Here is a 17508-nt window from a genome sequence, read left to right on the forward strand (position 1 = left end):
ATAAGATTACTTCTTCCTCTAAATCCATGATTCTACCTCCTTCCTGCCCAGGCTTCAGATGAACAGGAGGTATCACAAACTCTCAAATCTACTATCTTTTGGGGGTAGTTGTGGGGAGAACGTGATGGAAAATTTTCCTTTGGCCAGTGTAGAAAACAGATGGAAAGACTATTTTCCTTTTTCTCTGAGAACAGTCACCAACATGTTAATAGGTTTGGAGATTTCTGGAGGACTGATGAAAAGAATTCCCTGCTAACATTCATGGTTCTGTATAATCTTCCCCCAGACTACCTTTCCAGCCTTGTCTCCCATTATCCCCCTACTATGAACTCTATTCTTCAGCCGTCTTTCACCTCTTCATCATGTCTTGAACCTGACCCATCTTTCAAGACCTGGGTAAAAACTCCCCTTCCCAAAAAAGCCTTCCCAGTCAATTCCAAACCACAGGAATGAACTCCTAGCGCTCACGTACCATTGACATTGGCATCATTCACTGCTTTGTATTTTCAGTTATCTTTTCATGTGTGTTAATCTCAACTCTCCAGTTAGAACAATGACCTCCTAGAGGGCAGGACAATCTTTGAATTGTTCATCGAGCTATAGCATACTCCCTTGCATATGACGAGTGCTCACAAGTGCTCCCTCAATAGATGAATGTTGGATGGATTGACATGGGGATGAAAGGGGACAGCTGAATCTCAGATGTTATTTCTATAACAGTGTTGATAGTCTATTATTTCAGATCTAGGTTCCCAAGGAGTACCATTCCTCTACATAAAGGGTTCTTAACCCGGTGTCCACAGATCCCCAAAGAATTCTTGGATGGAATTCAGGGGGTTTGTGAACTTAGATGGGAAGAAGATTACATCTTTATTTTTGCTGACTTCTGGTTTCCTTTGTAATCCTACATTTTTTATTTTATGCATTTAAAGACATTATTCTGAGAAAGGTTCACAGGCTTCATCAGATTTTTGTAGGGAACCATGACACAAAATGGTTCAGTTCTTTCTCTAGATTTGAGTCTTTTTTGCCTGTCTTTACATTGATGTCCTCTATGTTCTCTCTAGGATGGAAAGAGCCAAAGCACCCACCTTGCTTTGGGTGGAGGGAGTCAGAGTCAGCATACAGACAGTATAGTGGGAAGAACACTAAAGAATCAAGATGCTTGGGTTCTAGTTTTGGCCATACCACTTACTAGCTGTACAAACTTGGGCAAGTCATATCACATCTTTAAGCTGGTTTCCTACCTCTTTAAACTATGAATAATAATATCTGCCTTGAAGAGTGGGTATGGAGTTCAAATGTAAGTGAAGAAAGTGTTTTGAAGATTGTAAATTCAATACAAATGTTGGGGGAGGGACCTTCAGGAAAATAGGCACACTAGTTCACTGTTAGTGGAACTGTGAATTGGTCCATGAATTCTGGAAAGCAATTTGGAACTATGCCCCTAAAATACCAAACTGTGCATACTCTTTGACCCTGCTATACCATATTAGACTTATATCCCAAAGCGACTAAAGAAAAAGAACCTATATATCAAAAAATAGCCCCAAACTAGAAACTAGTGGGGTGCCTTCCTAATGGGAATGTCTAAACAAATCGTGATATATGACTGCAATGGAATATTATTGTGCCATAAGAAGTAACTAAATGAACTGTTTCAGAGGAAATTGGGAAGATCTTTATGAACTGATGCAGAGTGAAATGAGCAGGAACTAGGGGAATAATTTATACAATGACAATATTATAGAGAAAAACAACTTTGAAAGACTTCAGAAATGACCAACTACAATTCCAGAGAGAAGGTGATGAAGCATGCTACCAACCTGCTGACAAAGAGGTAATTCTCAAGGTTCAAATGAGAAATACTTCTCTGAGGGGCGTAGCCAATGTTGTAATACGAATTTCTTTTACTGGATGACTATACATATTGTAATGAGCATTATATTTTTAGTTTTAAAAACTATGCAATGAAGGGGGCCGTGGGAGGGACAGAGATAGTAGATGCCTGTAAAAAGTTTGTTTTTTAAGTTCAATACTAACATAAAGGATTATGTTCCCAGAAGAAAGAGGCATAACTTCCTTTGCATTTTCTTTCATTGAAGTCTTAGATTGGGCTCTGCTCTGGTCCGTCATTGCCCCTTTCTGCCAGTTGAGAAAAGAACCCAGGAATTCTGTTTCCCTGGGCTTTAGGAATCTCTTGCCTGTTTCTAAGATAACCCCCATTATGTCCTTTCTGGGATGGATGACACGAGGGAGCCTACCCCTTTTACCCACTCCCTCATCCTCTCATCCCCAGGGGGCGGGGCAGTTCTCACTCTGCCCTTTGTATGCCGGGCAGGGCTGTGCCAGGGACGAGTGGGAAGCCCAGCTGCCCCAACTCCCAGCCCCCCCTCCCACTACTCCCTGTCACACAAGTAGGCAAGAGCAAAGCGAGTAGGGCACAAGCAGATGGGTTGGCAGTGATGACATGGGGCAACCCCATCTTGTTAAAGGCGAAAGCTCAGCCTGTATGTCTGTGAGGCAGAAGCAGAGAGGAGCTGTATGGAGGAGGAGTTGTGTGGAGACATTGCGTAACATGGAGAATCTGGACTAGAGAAGACTTAAGAGAAAGGAAAGCCACCTGTTCCCGAGTAAAGAGTCTTTGCTTAGGTCAGAGTATTCTCATCCTGGAGGGATCCAGAAGAGGGAGAAAATATTGTTTACTCAGGCAAGCTGGTCCCCAGCTATGAGAACCTTTGGCTTTAGTAAAACCACTAGCTGGCTTTTTTGGGGGAGGTGGGAGTTCAGAAATATTCCAGATTCCACATGTGCTGAACAGCAAAGACTCTGTCCTCTCACCCACTCATCATGCCCATTGAATAAAGGCATATTTTATTCAGCAGCATACACATGAACATACATATGCCCCCCTCACCATTTATTTCAGCCCCTGTTACATACACACAAAGCAAAGCAACCACTCACACAAGTCATCCTGAGTACTCTGTAGAGTGTAGAAACTGTAGAGGTATGGGGGAATATAGTTAGAGGCAGCTAGGTAGCTCAGTGGTTAGAGTGCAGGACTTGGAATCAGGAAGACCTGAGTTCAGATCCAGCCTTGGACACTTACTAGCTTTGTGACCCTGGCAAGTCATTTCACCTCTGTTTACCTTACTCCACTGGAAAAGGAAATCGCAAATCACTCCAGCATCTTTGCCAAGAAAACCTCCTGGACAACAGTGGTGTGCTATAGTCCACAAGGTCACCAAAGAGTTGGACCAGACCGAAGAATAAAGACAACAACGAATACTTGTTGATTGATTTGACTCTCGTACTTACTAGCTGTGTGAACCTGGACAAGTCACCTAATTTCTCTTGAGCCTCATTCCCTCCTCTACAAAGAGGGGCTATGAATATTTGTACTGCTTGTCTCATTGAATTGTGTGTTTGTAAACCAAAGAAGCTATAGAAACGTTAGTCGTTCTTATAACCCATTCGCAGGACAGGTAAACGTATACACAGACACCTGTGTCTGCGTGCACACACAGAGACATGTTCAAACATATGCACATATGCACATGCACATGTATGCACAAAGCCCACATGCACAGAGGAGAGCACACGAGTGTACACATGTATACACAGAGGGAAGACAAGCGTGCACACACGTACGCACAGGCATAAACTCTTGAGAAGATGCAAGACCCAGATGTATGTACCGAGGGACAAAGGCGCGCGCACACATGCACACACACACACGCACGCACGCAGTCCTGAGACACCTGCTTTCCCACACACTGCAGCAAGATCCCTTCCCAACCCCCTCCTCCTCCCCCTTCCTGTCTCTCTAACTCTGAGAGCCCTCCCTCCATGCGTTGTCCCCGCCGCAGTCCCTTCGAACCCCACCCCTGGCCGGGCTGGTCCCCGAGTGCAGCGCACTCCTTGCTTGTTTCTCCCGGGCTAGGGGAAAGGGTTCTGCAGCGTGGCAGCGCAGAGCCGCTGTCAAAAGGGAGAGGCTGGAAATCTGGAGAGCGCAGCTTGGGGCAGGGGGAGGGGGAGGGGAACGAGTGAGGGGAGGAGGAGGAGCAGCAGCGGCTGCTGAGCTGCGGGGGGCTGAGGGAGAGAGAGAGAGGGAGGATCCAGCTGCCTGGGAGTTCTCAGCTGCGGCCACCGGGCAAGGATCCGAGCTGCAAGGGGAGGTGCCAGCCTGGGACGCTGGCATCCTTTGGGGGCCTTTGGAGCCTCCGGGGTGGCATTGCCCGTGGGTGAGGAGCGAAGGGTGAGAGGGGGCAATCTCTAGCTGCAGCCATGTTGAGACTGTGGGCATTGCCGCAGGGATCTGGGCATCGGCTTCTGGGGCTGTCCTTGCTGGGATTCTGTCTAGTCTTACTGGGGAATGCCAAGAGGCCCCCCAAGACTCCCCCATGCCCACCCAGCTGTTCCTGTACCCGGGACACTGCCTTCTGCGTTGACTCCAAGGCTGTGCCTAAGAACCTTCCCACTGAAGTCATCTCCCTGTGAGTGCTCCAGCCACGGGGGAGGGGAATGGAGGGAAAGACCAGAGATGATGGGGGAACAACAGGCACAGGCTTGGGGTTCTAGGAACCTCATATTTCTGGGGGCAGGCAAAAGGTGTGGGATGAAGAGGGGGGAGCATAGGTGAGGCTGGGGGGGGAGGGGATCAGGAGTTTCCCAAGGAGGTGCCTGGCATCAGAGGTGGACAAGCATGATGCCTTGTCATCCCAATGCCTCAGAAACAAGAGGTAGATACCAAGGAAGCAGCTCTCAGAGGGTTGTGACATTTCAAAAATCTTTATATCTTCAGGATGCAGCACAGTGCCTTTCAGGGCTTGCTGAAAGTTGGGTGAATGAATATAAGGGGACCAGCAAGCATGACTGGGGAAAAAAAACCAAGAGTATCTATCCAATATGTATATTGTCACCAAACACGAGCAAATGTGCAAGGCCCTCTGAGTCAGGAGTGTGTGTCCACATAAGCATGTATATTCTTTTGGTGAACATGTATGTGTATGCTCCTCTTGCATGCCCACCCATGGGACCAACCCCACCGTGATGCATCTAGGGAGGGAAATTGCAGCCACATTTTGCCCTGTTCTGTTCCTTGACATTGATGTTGGTCAGTGCAACCTGACATACCAGCCATTCTCCATCTATCGTCTGAACTTCCAGCATTACAGCTGGAATCCTGACCACCATTAACCCCCTGGCTACTAGCATGTCTAGAGTATAAGCTCCTTGAGAAGAGAGGGCACATCTAAGCCTCAGACAACATTTTCTCTGGTTGTCTTGGTCTCGTAATCTGTAAAACGAGGGCAAGAATAACCTGTTGTGAGGGTCAAATGAGATCATATAATAGAAAGTGTTTTTTTCAGCCTTAAAATGCTATGAAACTAATAGTAACTAGCATTTATATATATCACTTTAAAGCTTTGCAAAACACTTTACAAACATTTCCCAACCTTAAGAGGTAAGTGCTATCATTAGCCTCATTTTACAGAGGATGAAATTGAGGCAGACAGGGGTTAAATGGCTTGCCCTGGGTCATGTAGCCAGTAAGTATTTAGGGGCAGCTAGGGGCACAGTAGATAGAGCGCTGGGCCTAGAGTCAAAAAAACTCCCCTTCCTGGTTCAAATCTGGCCTCAAACGCTAGCTGTGTGATCCTAGGTAGGTCATTTAACTCCAGTTCCCTCAGTTTCCTCATCCGTAAAATGAACTGGAGAAGGAAATGCAAACCACTCCAGAGTATCTTTGCTGAGAAAACCCCAAATGGGGTCATAAAGAGTTGGACACGACTGGCTAAGAACAACAGAGTGTCTGAGGTCACATTTGAATTCAGATATTTTTGACTGCAGATCTATACTGCACCACCACTTTGGCCACTTACATATATATATATATATATATATATATATATATATATGTGTGTGTGTGTGTGTGTGTGTATATGTGTGTGTGTATATATGTGTATGTGTGTGTGTGTGTGTGTGTGTATGTCAGCTATTATTATTTGTATCTCCAGGGCTTAGCACAGGACTTGTAGGACCTTGTACACAGTAGGCATGAAAATGTTTGTTCATGATGATGCAACAGCTTCTTCCTGATGAGTGTGGGTGTTAAGAGCACAGGATTTTTGGAGGCAGGGAGAAGAGGGTGAACACATAAGGGAGGATGGGGGGGGCATAGGTGAGTCTACTGGGAGGGGCGGAGGAGCTTCCCAAGGAATGTCACAAGGGAGTGGGGGTGAGGGATTGCACCTAAGTAGCCCTAGGAGAGGGTGTAGGTATCAAGAAAGGGAAACTAGGGTTTGAGGTCTGGGAGAAAAGGATAACTTTGGGAGGTGTGAATGAATACAGTGAAATCCCAAAGTGGCATCAGGGAAAAAGAAGGGCTTGGCTGAGGGAAGCTGAGGAACTGATCATTGGAGTAAGGGACTAAGCTAAATCTTCCCACCCCCTCTTCTCTCTACCACCCCACCCCAGTATAGTTCCTGTTGCTCACTCTCTCTCTGACCCAACTGCCTCTCCACAGGACGCTGGTGAATGCAGCCTTCTCAGAGATCCAGGATGGAGCTTTCTCTCATCTGCCACTCCTTCAGTTCTTGTACGAACTAGTCCTATCTATCCTCAGGAAACCTTAGGGTTTGGGGGATTTTGAGGAGAGGCTGTAGTTTTGGTTCTTTGGTAGGTGCCATCACAAAAAAGCAAGGGGGCATCCACTTGGAAGCAGGAACTGAGGTGGAAAGCCGAAGAGAGGGGATCTGTAGGGTCAGAGCCCAGGCTTCTTCAGCTGGGTTGGTGAGGGGGGTGGCTATGAGAATAGCATTTTAAACCAGAAGCCAGTAGTGGGGTGGGCCAAAGACCCAGACAAGGACATGGGCTTTGATAGAGGCACCAACTTAGCCTGGGTCTGGAGAGTGGAGGAAGGATAGGGTGGTATGGAGATTGACGGCTCTGGGGGTCAGGACCCAGAGCAGAAGTTCTCAACCTTTTTTTTGTGTTGTGGATGCCTTTGGCCATCTTAAGCCAGAGGATCCTATTTCAGAACTGTGTGGTTAAATGCACAAAATAAAATATATAGGATTACAAAGTGAAATAATTATATTAAAACATAATTATCAAGATATATTTTTAAAAAAGGTCACAAACCCTAGAGAGGTTCAATGTTTCCAAAAGGTTGCTCAAGTCATCAGTGGGTTTGTCCAAAATGCATGGTGGGGAGCAATGTGTGTGTGAATAACTCATTTTCCACAGGAGAGACAGGTATTTAATTCAGATGAAGAGAAGGAAGCAAACAAGCCTTTATTAAGGGCCTGTAATAGGTCAAGCATTTTACAAATATTATCTCATTTGATTCATAATAACAACCTTGGAAAGTAGGTACTGTTACCCCCACTTTACAGTTGAAGAAATTGAAGCAAACAGTGGTTAAGGAACTTGTTCAGGGTTATACAGCTAGAAAGTATCTGAGCACAAATTCGAACTCAGGCTTCCTGATCCAGTCCAACCACTAGCTAGCTGCCTCAGAAGCAAGAAGTGACAGCTTAGAAGAGAGAAGGCAGGAAATAAAATAAACCATACCTATTGGCTAGAGAAATGATTTGTACTCAAAGGGGGTACAGGTGGGGGGCGGGGAGAAGGTGGAGAATACTTTTTTTTATCCCAAGAAGCAGAACTTAGAAGGGACTGTGTAGTCCAGTAGTTACTAACCTGGCAGTTAGGTGGAGTAGTAGATAGAAAACCAAGCCTGGAATCAGGAAGATCTGATTTCAAATCTGACCTCAGATGCTTGCCAGTCGTGTGACCTTGAACAAGTCCCTTAGCCCCTATTTGCGTCAGTTCCTCATCTGTAACATGGGAACACACTGAAAAAGGAAATGGCAAACCACCAAGAAAACCCCAAAGACAATGTCCACGGGACCACGTCAGACACGACTGAACAACCACAGACCCCAGGGGGTCCAGGGATAGATTTCAGGGGCTCTATAGACTTCGCTGGGAAAAATAATTACATCTTTATTTTCACTAACCTCTGGCTTAAATTTGGTATTTCCTTCCATTATTTTAAAAACAATTATTTCAAAACCTTGAAAAGGAGTCCATGACACAGAAAGGGATAAGAACCCCCACCTTAATTCTTTAAATCTTTGCAGAGTTAACTGAGTGTCAAGAGAAGGTGCTTTATGGTCCCCTCATACCAAAGCATCATTCAGTTGTGTGCTAGATTGTAGCAGATGGAAAGAGGAAAGGAAGGTGCTGGGGAAAGGAAAGTGGGGGAAACCCAGGACCCAGAGACATCCATCTTCGATAGGAGAAAGCTAAACCCTCTCTCCATTTTTTTTACCCTTGGGTGGTGGTTGGGAGGAGAAAATCCAAGCACCAACTGGTACAATACATTTTGCCACAGTTGTACCTTACTGTTCTTAAGTGACCTGATGGTGGTACCTTACTGTTGTTGATACGACCTGACCTGATGGTCACCTATTAAATCCTGGACTGGTACTCTGGGTGGAATGGGGGGTAGTGGTGGCTAAAGTGTAGGGAAGGACCTTAGAGGAGAGGCAGAGAACTTGGGAAGGGGCATTGGGGTAATGGGCACACCCCTGGGAGTCCTAACTTCTCCTTTGCCTCCTTTTCTAGGTTACTCAATTCCAACAAGTTCACCCTGATCGGAGACAATGCTTTCATGGGACTATCCCATCTGCAGTACCTGTGCGTGGGAGAAGAAGGGAGAAAGGGTGGAACAAAAGGAGGAGGAGGAGGAAGCTGGGATCTGGGTGGGGTTGAGTGCAGGTTGGATGGGAAAAGTTGGGAATGGAAGATAAGAGGGCTAAAGTCAATGAAACATAGGTCTGGAAAAATCCTCAAGAGATTATTTCATCTATTCCCCTATCATGTGCATGACTAGAGTGAAACCAGTGTTTCTTAACGAGAGAATCACTTCAAGATTTTCCATTAGGTGTACTTTAAAATCCCTAGCCCTCCCCCCAGCTGCATTTGGCTGCCTGCGCTTTGGGAAGGTCACAGTAGCCACTCAGTGGGAGGGGAAGAGAGGTGAGGGGTTGCCTCCCTTGCTGAGAGCTCTGGGGAGGTAAAGGGAGGGTAAACAGAGGAAGCCTGACTAATGGGTCTGGAGCAATGACTGCCAAGGAACTGTTCTCTGTTACCAACTTAAAATGTTCAATGTGCCTTGATTCTTCATGACAAAGAATACTATGCTGTAAGCAGAAAAAAAAATGAGAAGAACTGCCTTAAAACATCCTAGCCATCACTCCTTTTTTTAAAGCTTTCCTGGGTCCCAGAGGGTCCCAGGAAATGGGACTCTACCAATGCACTCTCAGTGGTAGACTTTTCTGGAGACTCTGGACTGCAGTTTGGCTTGGGTTAAGATTACAGGCTAGAAGCAGGGGTGAAATTGAATTCAGGATGCCAGGCTGAGCCAATCTCTTATCTTCTGTAGCTTCATCGAGAACAATGACATCTGGGCACTGTCTAGGTTCACCTTCCGGGGACTCAAGTCTTTGACACACCTGTGAGTATAACCCACCACAAGTTTGTGCACACGGGCACACCACTGCCTGGTGGTCCCTACAAACAGGGCTAGAAAAAGGCAGAATGGTTGAGTTGGACCAAATGATCCCAAAACCTAGAGGACTTTCTCATCACTTCTAGATGACTTTGACTGTGACTCAGGTTGTTTTTTTTTACCCCTTGCAGCTCATTGGCCAATAATAATCTTCAGACTCTGCCTAGAGATGTCTTCCGACCCTTGGACATCTTGAGTGACTTGTAAGGCCCTTTTCCCATCTCTTTTTATGATCTTGTCTTGGATCTTTTGGTTGGGAGGGGAGATCCCCTTTTGGGAAGACGCTCTTAACCTGGGGTCTTTCAATGAGAGAGAGAGAGGTATGTATATATACACATATGTGTGCATGTATGTATATATAAATGTACATATACATATAGACATGTATATATACTTATATGTGTTATCTATATATGTATATGTCTAGATACATGCATAGGTAAATGACAAAAATGTCTGCATAACATCTTTATATACACATGTACACGTATATAGGTAACTAGTTTTAGTTTCTTTTGTAGTCCTATGTATTTTATAGAATACATTTAAAAACATTTTCAGAGAAGGGGTCCACAAGCTTCACCAGACTACCAAAGAGGTCTGTGGCACAAAAAGGTTAAGAACTGCTTTAAGGGGAGTGGTAGGGGATGGGGGGGTGGGCAGATAATAAAACCTAAAGAAATAGACAAGTGTGGGTGCTGGGATCTGGGGGACAGAATTAAAAGAGGAGAATTTTAAAAATAGTAGCTCGTAAAGGTCTCAAAGAATTCCCCAAGTCATTAATAGGTTTGTCTAAAATGTATGATGGGGGGAAGAATGTGTATGAATAACCTTCATTTCCCTTAATTTCCTGTGGGGGCAGGAAAAGGGCAGGGAATAAATGTTTATTAAGCTACGTGGCAAAGTGGATAGAACTCTGGGCCTAGGATCAGGAAGACCTGAGTTTAAATCCTGCCTCAGACACTTACTAGCTGTGTGAACCTGGACAAATCACTTAACTTCATTTGCCTCCCTTTCCTCATCTGTGAAATGAATTGGAGAAGGAAATGGCAAACCACTCCTTTTGTTTGTCTTTTGTTCTCAAAGAGGACCATGACATCACAGAGGAGATGCCAAGACATGCAAGAGAATCGGATTTAAGTGAGGGAGGGCTGTGCAAAGTCACCAGCCTCACTTTTTCCTCCAGGGCCATCTGGGTCCAGTGGCCAGATATAGATCAGGACTGGAGATGGCCCCAGATGCATTGGGGGACCTTGGCCTTTTTAAGCGAAGGTCTTTACCAGGTCTCACTTTGACTGAGGCAGTGCCCACTCAATGATTTTTGTATCCAGTGATCCGGTATCTTTGCAGAGAAAACACCAAAAGGGTCACAAAGAGTGGGACACAAGTGAACAGCAACAAGCACCTACTATGCTAGGCACTGCGCTAGGCACTAGAGATCCAAGTACAAAGAATGAACCAACCCCTTCCTAGAGGGAGCTTGCTTCCCTATTTTAACAGGGGAGATGAGTACATATGAAAATATATACAGAAGGTATGTATAGCTAGTAAATACAAATGTATACAGAGTAGCTAGATACAAGAGAATTTAGGAGGGAGGGCACGAACTCAGTTGGGAAAGGCTTCATGTAGCAATTGGTGCCTGAGCTGCCTATTAAAGGAAGAGAAGGATTGATTCTCGGAGGCACAGGTCAGAAGGGAGTGCATCTCAGGCACAGGGAATGGCTGGTGCAAAAGCAAGCAGATGGGTGATTGAATGTCTTGGGGAGGATCGGAGAGAAGACAGTAGGCTAGGAGTGGGGAACCTGTGGCCTCGAGGCCCCATGTGCTGGCCATGCTTGAGGACCTAGAGGATCACATGTGGCCTCGAGGTCGCAGGTTCCCCATCCCTGCAGCAGGCTATAATCAAAGGGTCAGGAGGACATAGGTCTGGATCTTGCCTCTGACACTTCTTGGCTTGTGAGAACTTGTCGAGCAAATCTAATCTTTCTGAGCCTTAGTTTCTTCAACTGTAAAATGCTGATCAATGCCTGCTGCTTCCACCTCACCAGATTGTGTTAGGGCAGGAGTAGTACAACATATGTAAAGCATTTGGCAAACCCAAAATGTCAGCTGTTATCATCCGGGCTTTTGTGCCTCAGTAGGGCCCTGAGGACGGCATTGCGTAACAGCCCAGTACATGATAGTATTGATGTTTATAAAACAACACTGAGTCATTAAGAAACAGACACGTCTAACTTCCCTGCGGCTCCTTCATGGACACGGAGGAAGACAATGATGGCGTGTGATGTAGGTAGAAAGGGACTAGATTGGGAGGTCTGGATTCCAGCCCCAAGCCTACCACCAGCTCAGTGTAAAGCACTCTGAAAATGCCAGTTACTTAGGATTCCTTTCATGAACTTGAACAAGTTCCCGAAGCTCTCTAAATTTCATGGGATCACAGAGCTAGAGCTGCAAGGGACCTCAGGAGACATCTAGTCCAACCCCTTCCTTTTATAGATGACGAAACAGAGGCGCAGGTAAGGTTCAATGACTTTTGAAAGGCAATATAGGTAATTGGTATCAAAAGTGGGATTTGAACCCAGAACCTATACCCTTTTCAAGTCAGTTTACTCATCTGTAAAACGGGGAAGTTGAACTAGGATCCATGGGCTCAAATCACACAGATAATGCTTGTCTATTTGTACTGTTGTTACTTCAGTCTTTGTTTCTCTTCACAAAGAGCGGTTACTTCCACTCCATATTCCTCTGAATAAACCCTGGGCATGACAAAGCAGCCCAAGGCAGCCCCTAGGCGGGGGGAGTTCCGTGCTGGACTGTCCTAATAGCTGTCCCAGCTCTATAGTTCTGTCATTCTTTACAGATTTGAGTCTCCGTTAAGAAAATCCCAAAAGAACCCTGTTAAAAGTTCAACCCCATTCAAGAAAATAATCCATGAAACTGAGGCGGGAGGGGTTTGTTTTGGTTTGGTTTGGTTTGGCACTGGATGCTAAGGACAAAATAAGGGTAGGGGAATTAGGAGGATCCTTTGCTTGGCAGAAGGTTTGAGCCAGGCTCCTGAATATCCTTCTTCCCCTCCAAAATCCCTCACTCCCTGAAAATAAGTTTAATGTGAAGGCATATATATATATATATGTAGAACCTACATCAGATTACATGCTGTCGGGGGCAGGGGAGGGGAGAGAAGGAGGGGGAGGAAATTTGGAACTCAAAAACTTATGAAACTGAGTGTTGTAAACTAAAAATAAAAAATAATTTAAAAAAAAGACTTAAGAGGAAAAAAAATCCCTCACTCCCATCGGCCAGGGACCTTCGGGGCAACTCACTGAACTGTGACTGCAAAGTGAAGTGGTTGGTGGAGTGGCTGGCGAACACCAATACTACTGTGGCTCCCATCTACTGCTCTAGCCCTCCCAGATTCCAGGAGCACAAGGTGCAGGACCTCCCACTCAGAGAGTTCGACTGTATCACCACTGGTAGGAGACAGCCTGTGGATTACCACAGCCCCTTTCCTGCCACCTTACCTACGGGCATCTTCCCTGGGCATCTGTCGGGCACTATTCTATCGGGCACACCCCACATTTTTTACCCTTCTGGCATTGGGTCACCACCAGATACCCCTCTCTTCCATGTATCTTCCCCCTTCCCCCTCATCCTGCCTCACCCTATTCTACCCTTCCTCTTACTCTGCCCCTCCTCTCATTAACCCATTCTAGTCCATCCCTCCACTTCCATCCCCACCTGCTCTGTCCCTGGGCCAATGGACCCCTCTCTCAGCTGCATTCCACATCTCCTCTGCCCTGCTCTGCTTCTCCTCCTCGCAGACTTTGTGCTGTACCAGACTCTGCCCTTCCCCGCGGTGTCGGCTGAACCCTTTCTTTATGCCAGCGATCTCTACTTAGCCCTGGCCCAGCCCAGTGCCAGTGCCTGTAACATCCTGAAGTGGGACTATGTGGAGCGGCAGCTTCGTGACTTTGACCGAATTCCAGGTATGGGGGCAGCCAGCCTCCTAGCAGCGTGCCAGTCAGCATGTGATGGCCCTCCGTGCTTGACTCTCCATGGGACAGGTCTGAGGTTCAATAAGGAGGGCTGTGGACAGAATTGCTGTTTGAGCAACAAATGGCTGTCCTCTAAACAAACACTGTGAGTGTTTAATGTGCTGAGGCAGAAGGAGGAACAGAGGGAGACACCGTCTGTTAAGAGGGTGATAGATCCTATCCCTAGCAAAAGGACAGCCAGGGTGGAGATAGATTTTGTCTTGTGTGCCTAAGGTTTTATCTTTGCATAATCATATAAGTTCATGCCTGCATGTGTGTGCGTGTGTGTGTGTGTTTTTAAAGATGTGTCCACACATAGGCCTATCTGTATGTGAAAAAATGAATGAAGAAACATTGGTTAAGCACTTAATAAGTACCAGGCATTGTCCAAATGCTGGACAATAACAAACACAGAAAGGCAACTCCTGCCCTCAAGGGGTTTACATTCTAATGGGGTTTTCCTAGACATGCAATGAATCATAGTTGCTTTGTTTCCTAGTGTGTATGGCATTCATACAAAGGGTCTTGTTTCTTGGTGTGAGCCTTCCTTCCTCCCCAGACCAGTTAACTTCTCCCTAAATATCTACCAAATCAACCAATGGTTATGGAGTACTTACTCCATGCCCTGCCCAATGCTAGGCATTTCAGGGAGTCCAGAGACTTAGAAGACGTGGTCCTTGACTTCATGGAGTTTTCAGTCTGGGGGGACAAGATCAACACGAATGAGACAGTAATGATGATCAGGACAGTAACTGTTTTAGGAGTTCAAGGAAGGAAGAAGAATGACTGTGGACTGGGATACCTGGGGAGGATGGGAAGATGCCCTGATTACCGCTGGGGTGAAGAGGCAGGAGGAAAGGGATAGCCCCCATAATGCTGCCTTGCTTTTTCTTCCCTCGGACAGCTCCTTCAGCGGTACACTGCAAACCACTGGTGGTGGATGGCCAGCTGTACATGGTGGCAGCCCAGCTCTTTGGCGGCTCCTACATTTACCACTGGGATCCGAACACCACTCGTTTCAACAAGCTTCAGGATATTGACCCGGAGCGTGTTCGGAAGCCCAATGATCTAGAGGCCTTCCGCATTGAAGGCGACTGGTTCTTTGCCATAGCTGACAGCTCGAAGGCAGGAGCCACTAGCCTCTACCGATGGCACCAGAACGGCTTTTACTCCCACCAAGCCCTGCACGCCTGGCACCGGGACACCGACCTGGAGTTTGTGGATGGCGAGGGCAAGCCTCGGTTAATTGTTTCCAGCAGCTCCCAGGCTCCCGTCATCTACCAGTGGAGCAGAACCCAGAAGCAATTTGTGGCACAAGGCGAGGTGTCCCAGGTCCCTGATGCCCAAGCAGTCAAACACTTCCGTGCCGGCCGAGACAGCTATCTCTGCCTCAGCCGGTACATCGGCGACTCTAAGATCCTGCGCTGGGAAGGCACCCGGTTCTCTGAGGTGCAGGCACTGCCGTCTCGAGGTTCCCTGGCACTGCAGCCCTTCCTCGTGGGTGAACGGCGTTACCTGGCCCTGGGCAGCGACTTCTCCTTCACCCAGATCTATCAGTGGGACGAAGGTCGGCAGAAGTTTGTCCGTTTCCAGGAGCTGGCAGTACAGGCCCCTCGGGCCTTCTGTTACATGCCAGCTGGTGATGCCCAGCTGCTGTTGGCACCTAGTTTCAAGGGGCAGACCCTGGTGTACCGCCATGTTGTGGTAGATCTTAGTGCCTAGGGAGATGCTGTGTGTGCTGAGATTTTTCTCTGGAAGATGCCAAGAGGTCCTTTGTAGTCAGTATGTAACCATGTGATGACACATGTAACCAGTGTTCATACATGCATACAAATGTATACACCCCAGAAACATGCATGTGCACATAGGAAACACATGGTAACATGTAATAGTACATGTCTGATTTGTAAGAACTGACCTAAACATACGTACACATGAAACACACCTAACACATTGATATGCATTCCCAAGCATATAGAAAATGCACACAGGAGACATATGCAGGCCCTCTTCTGTCCTTACTCCCTTCTTGTATTAACAAGTCCATATGAAGTCCTCATCTCTCTCAGGTGTCTGTGCCATAAGTGGCTAGCTGTGCTTTCCTCTGGCTCTCGCAGGCTTTCCTGTTGATGCCTCAGAGTATTTATTTAACACAGTTAGCATTTCTGCTCTCAGGTGGCTAAACCCTCCCTTAGCTCTGTGTCTGAATCCATGTCAGCCTCCCCCTTCAAACATACACCACAGCCTAAGGCATACACCCAGTTACACCCAAAGAGACATACCAGCCTTTGCTTCTGTTCACATGAGTGTACATAGGGACACACACACACACACACACAAACAAACCCATGCATATAGACACACCTACATATAGTGTCTGTTTTATCTAACAGGGCTTCTCCTCAGTTCCCTCCCTTGGTCTGCCATGAGAAAGGGCTGGTGAAGCTACAGTGCCCTGGGGAACCATAGCCCATTCTGCCTCTGCTCACCCACACAGCTGTGCCTGTTCCCACTGTTAGCAAGGATAAAGATGGTACTAGCACTTCTGTTTGAGCTCGAGCCACCCCACCCCCACCAAAAGCAATAATAAACCCCAGGCCTCCCCTGGTGCTGCTGATCCATGCCCCAACTCTTTCTGAGATTCAGGATTCCCTCCTGCCTGGGGGCAGAAGATGACTAAGAGCCTGGTAGCAGGGCACTGATTCCATCTTGGCTCCATACCAATCTGTCCTCACCCTTGAGCCTGCCCATCTGTTTATCCTGAGCTGCCCCGGGTAGGAGGGGGCAACGTTGGCAGATGGGGCACTCGTATCCATTTGCTTACAGGCCCCTAGCACCCAGAGGGTCCAAGCTACCCTGGGGATTTCCTGGGGCTCCATGTGGATCCCCTGCCACTAACTGCAAATTTACACACAGCCTTTCAGAATGTCTCCCAGACACACCAGTGCCCTTTGGGGAAGACCAGGTGTGAGCTAGCAGCCTTGTGATACCAGCTTGAAGGTGAGGGTACCTAGGCGATAAGCTTCTGCTGCCACCTTCTGGGCACTTTGTATATGAAGAACCAAGGGGTGGGCTGTGGTGAAAAGAGGGAGGGGGCTGTCCGCTACTGAGACCCCACGGAGCCTATAATATCCATCCCTATGGCTCAGGTGTAAAGCTCGGATTCACTTCTTTCTTCCAATAAAACCCCTCACCTTTTCCCATGTCTCCTGTTTAATTTCCAAAGGCTCAAAGGCACTTTGTCCAAGGCCGTGCCAGGACCAGCGTGTGCTGCCCATCACATCAATAAGCATTCCTTGCAGGGGGGTCTGGGCAGCCTTTCCTCCCACCTCAGTCTTTCAGACCCAGGTCCAGTCCACCTCTTGATTTTCCAAATGGGAGTCTTCCAGAAAGCAGTCGGTTCTGGGGTTAGAAGTTCATGTGTACCCCTGTCATGGAAGTGGGGGAGTTGGGGTGGGGTGGAAGTGTGGGGTGGGGGTGGGGAACGGGGGTGGTGGTGAACATGAGTGATTCACAAGACCTGGGATTGAGTCACAAGTCAAGGTTATTTCCGTTCTGGAGATAGCACATGCAGAGCACCAGCTAGCAGGGTGAAATATGGGGAAGGTGTTTGGCTGTCAGGAAATCCCAGCAGGTCCGGGGACATCCTAGAACTGAGAACAAAGCTTGGAGCCCTGAGGAAGGCCTCATTAGAAGTAAGACTCATTCCACCAAGAAGGGACCTCGGAGCTCAATCTTGTCAACACTGTCATTTCATGAAGGCGAGAACAGGGAAGGAGTCCATGGCAAAGACAAAATTGGCATCAGGTGGCATTTGTGTCTACTTGGGTTTTGTGCCACTATTTCAGACTCAACATGTACAAAATCAAAGTCATGACCCAGAAC

General features: G+C 47.1%; 1 protein-coding gene across 1 annotated transcript; it reads left to right on the forward strand.

The window, feature by feature from the left end:
* The first annotated feature begins 3886 nt into the window (after nt 1–3886).
* Nucleotides 3887–16826, forward strand: LGI3 (leucine rich repeat LGI family member 3). The gene is made up of 8 exons (XM_036748383.1): nt 3887–4499; nt 6533–6604; nt 8641–8712; nt 9461–9532; nt 9718–9789; nt 12893–13062; nt 13411–13575; nt 14528–16826. Exons 1-8 carry the CDS (start codon nt 4291–4293, stop codon nt 15343–15345), a joined length of 1650 nt encoding a protein of 549 aa, XP_036604278.1. The 5' UTR covers nt 3887–4290; the 3' UTR covers nt 15346–16826.
* The last annotated feature ends 682 nt before the right edge of the window (nt 16827–17508 follow it).

The sequence above is a fragment of the Trichosurus vulpecula genome, chromosome 3 (genome assembly GCF_011100635.1).
Source record: "Trichosurus vulpecula isolate mTriVul1 chromosome 3, mTriVul1.pri, whole genome shotgun sequence".
Classification (NCBI taxonomy): domain Eukaryota; kingdom Metazoa; phylum Chordata; class Mammalia; order Diprotodontia; family Phalangeridae; genus Trichosurus; species Trichosurus vulpecula.

Excerpts from the sequence above, each read along its gene's own strand:
- LGI3 (XM_036748383.1), top strand. The coding sequence starts at position 4,291 with ATGTTGAGACTGTGGGCATTGCCGCAGGGATCTGGGCATCGGCTTCTG. Across the intron at positions 6,605-8,640 it reads CTGCCACTCCTTCAGTTCTT|GTTACTCAATTCCAACAAGT; the intron begins GTACGAACTAGT and ends CTCCTTTTCTAG. Across the intron at positions 8,713-9,460 it reads CTATCCCATCTGCAGTACCT|CTTCATCGAGAACAATGACA; the intron begins GTGCGTGGGAGA and ends TATCTTCTGTAG.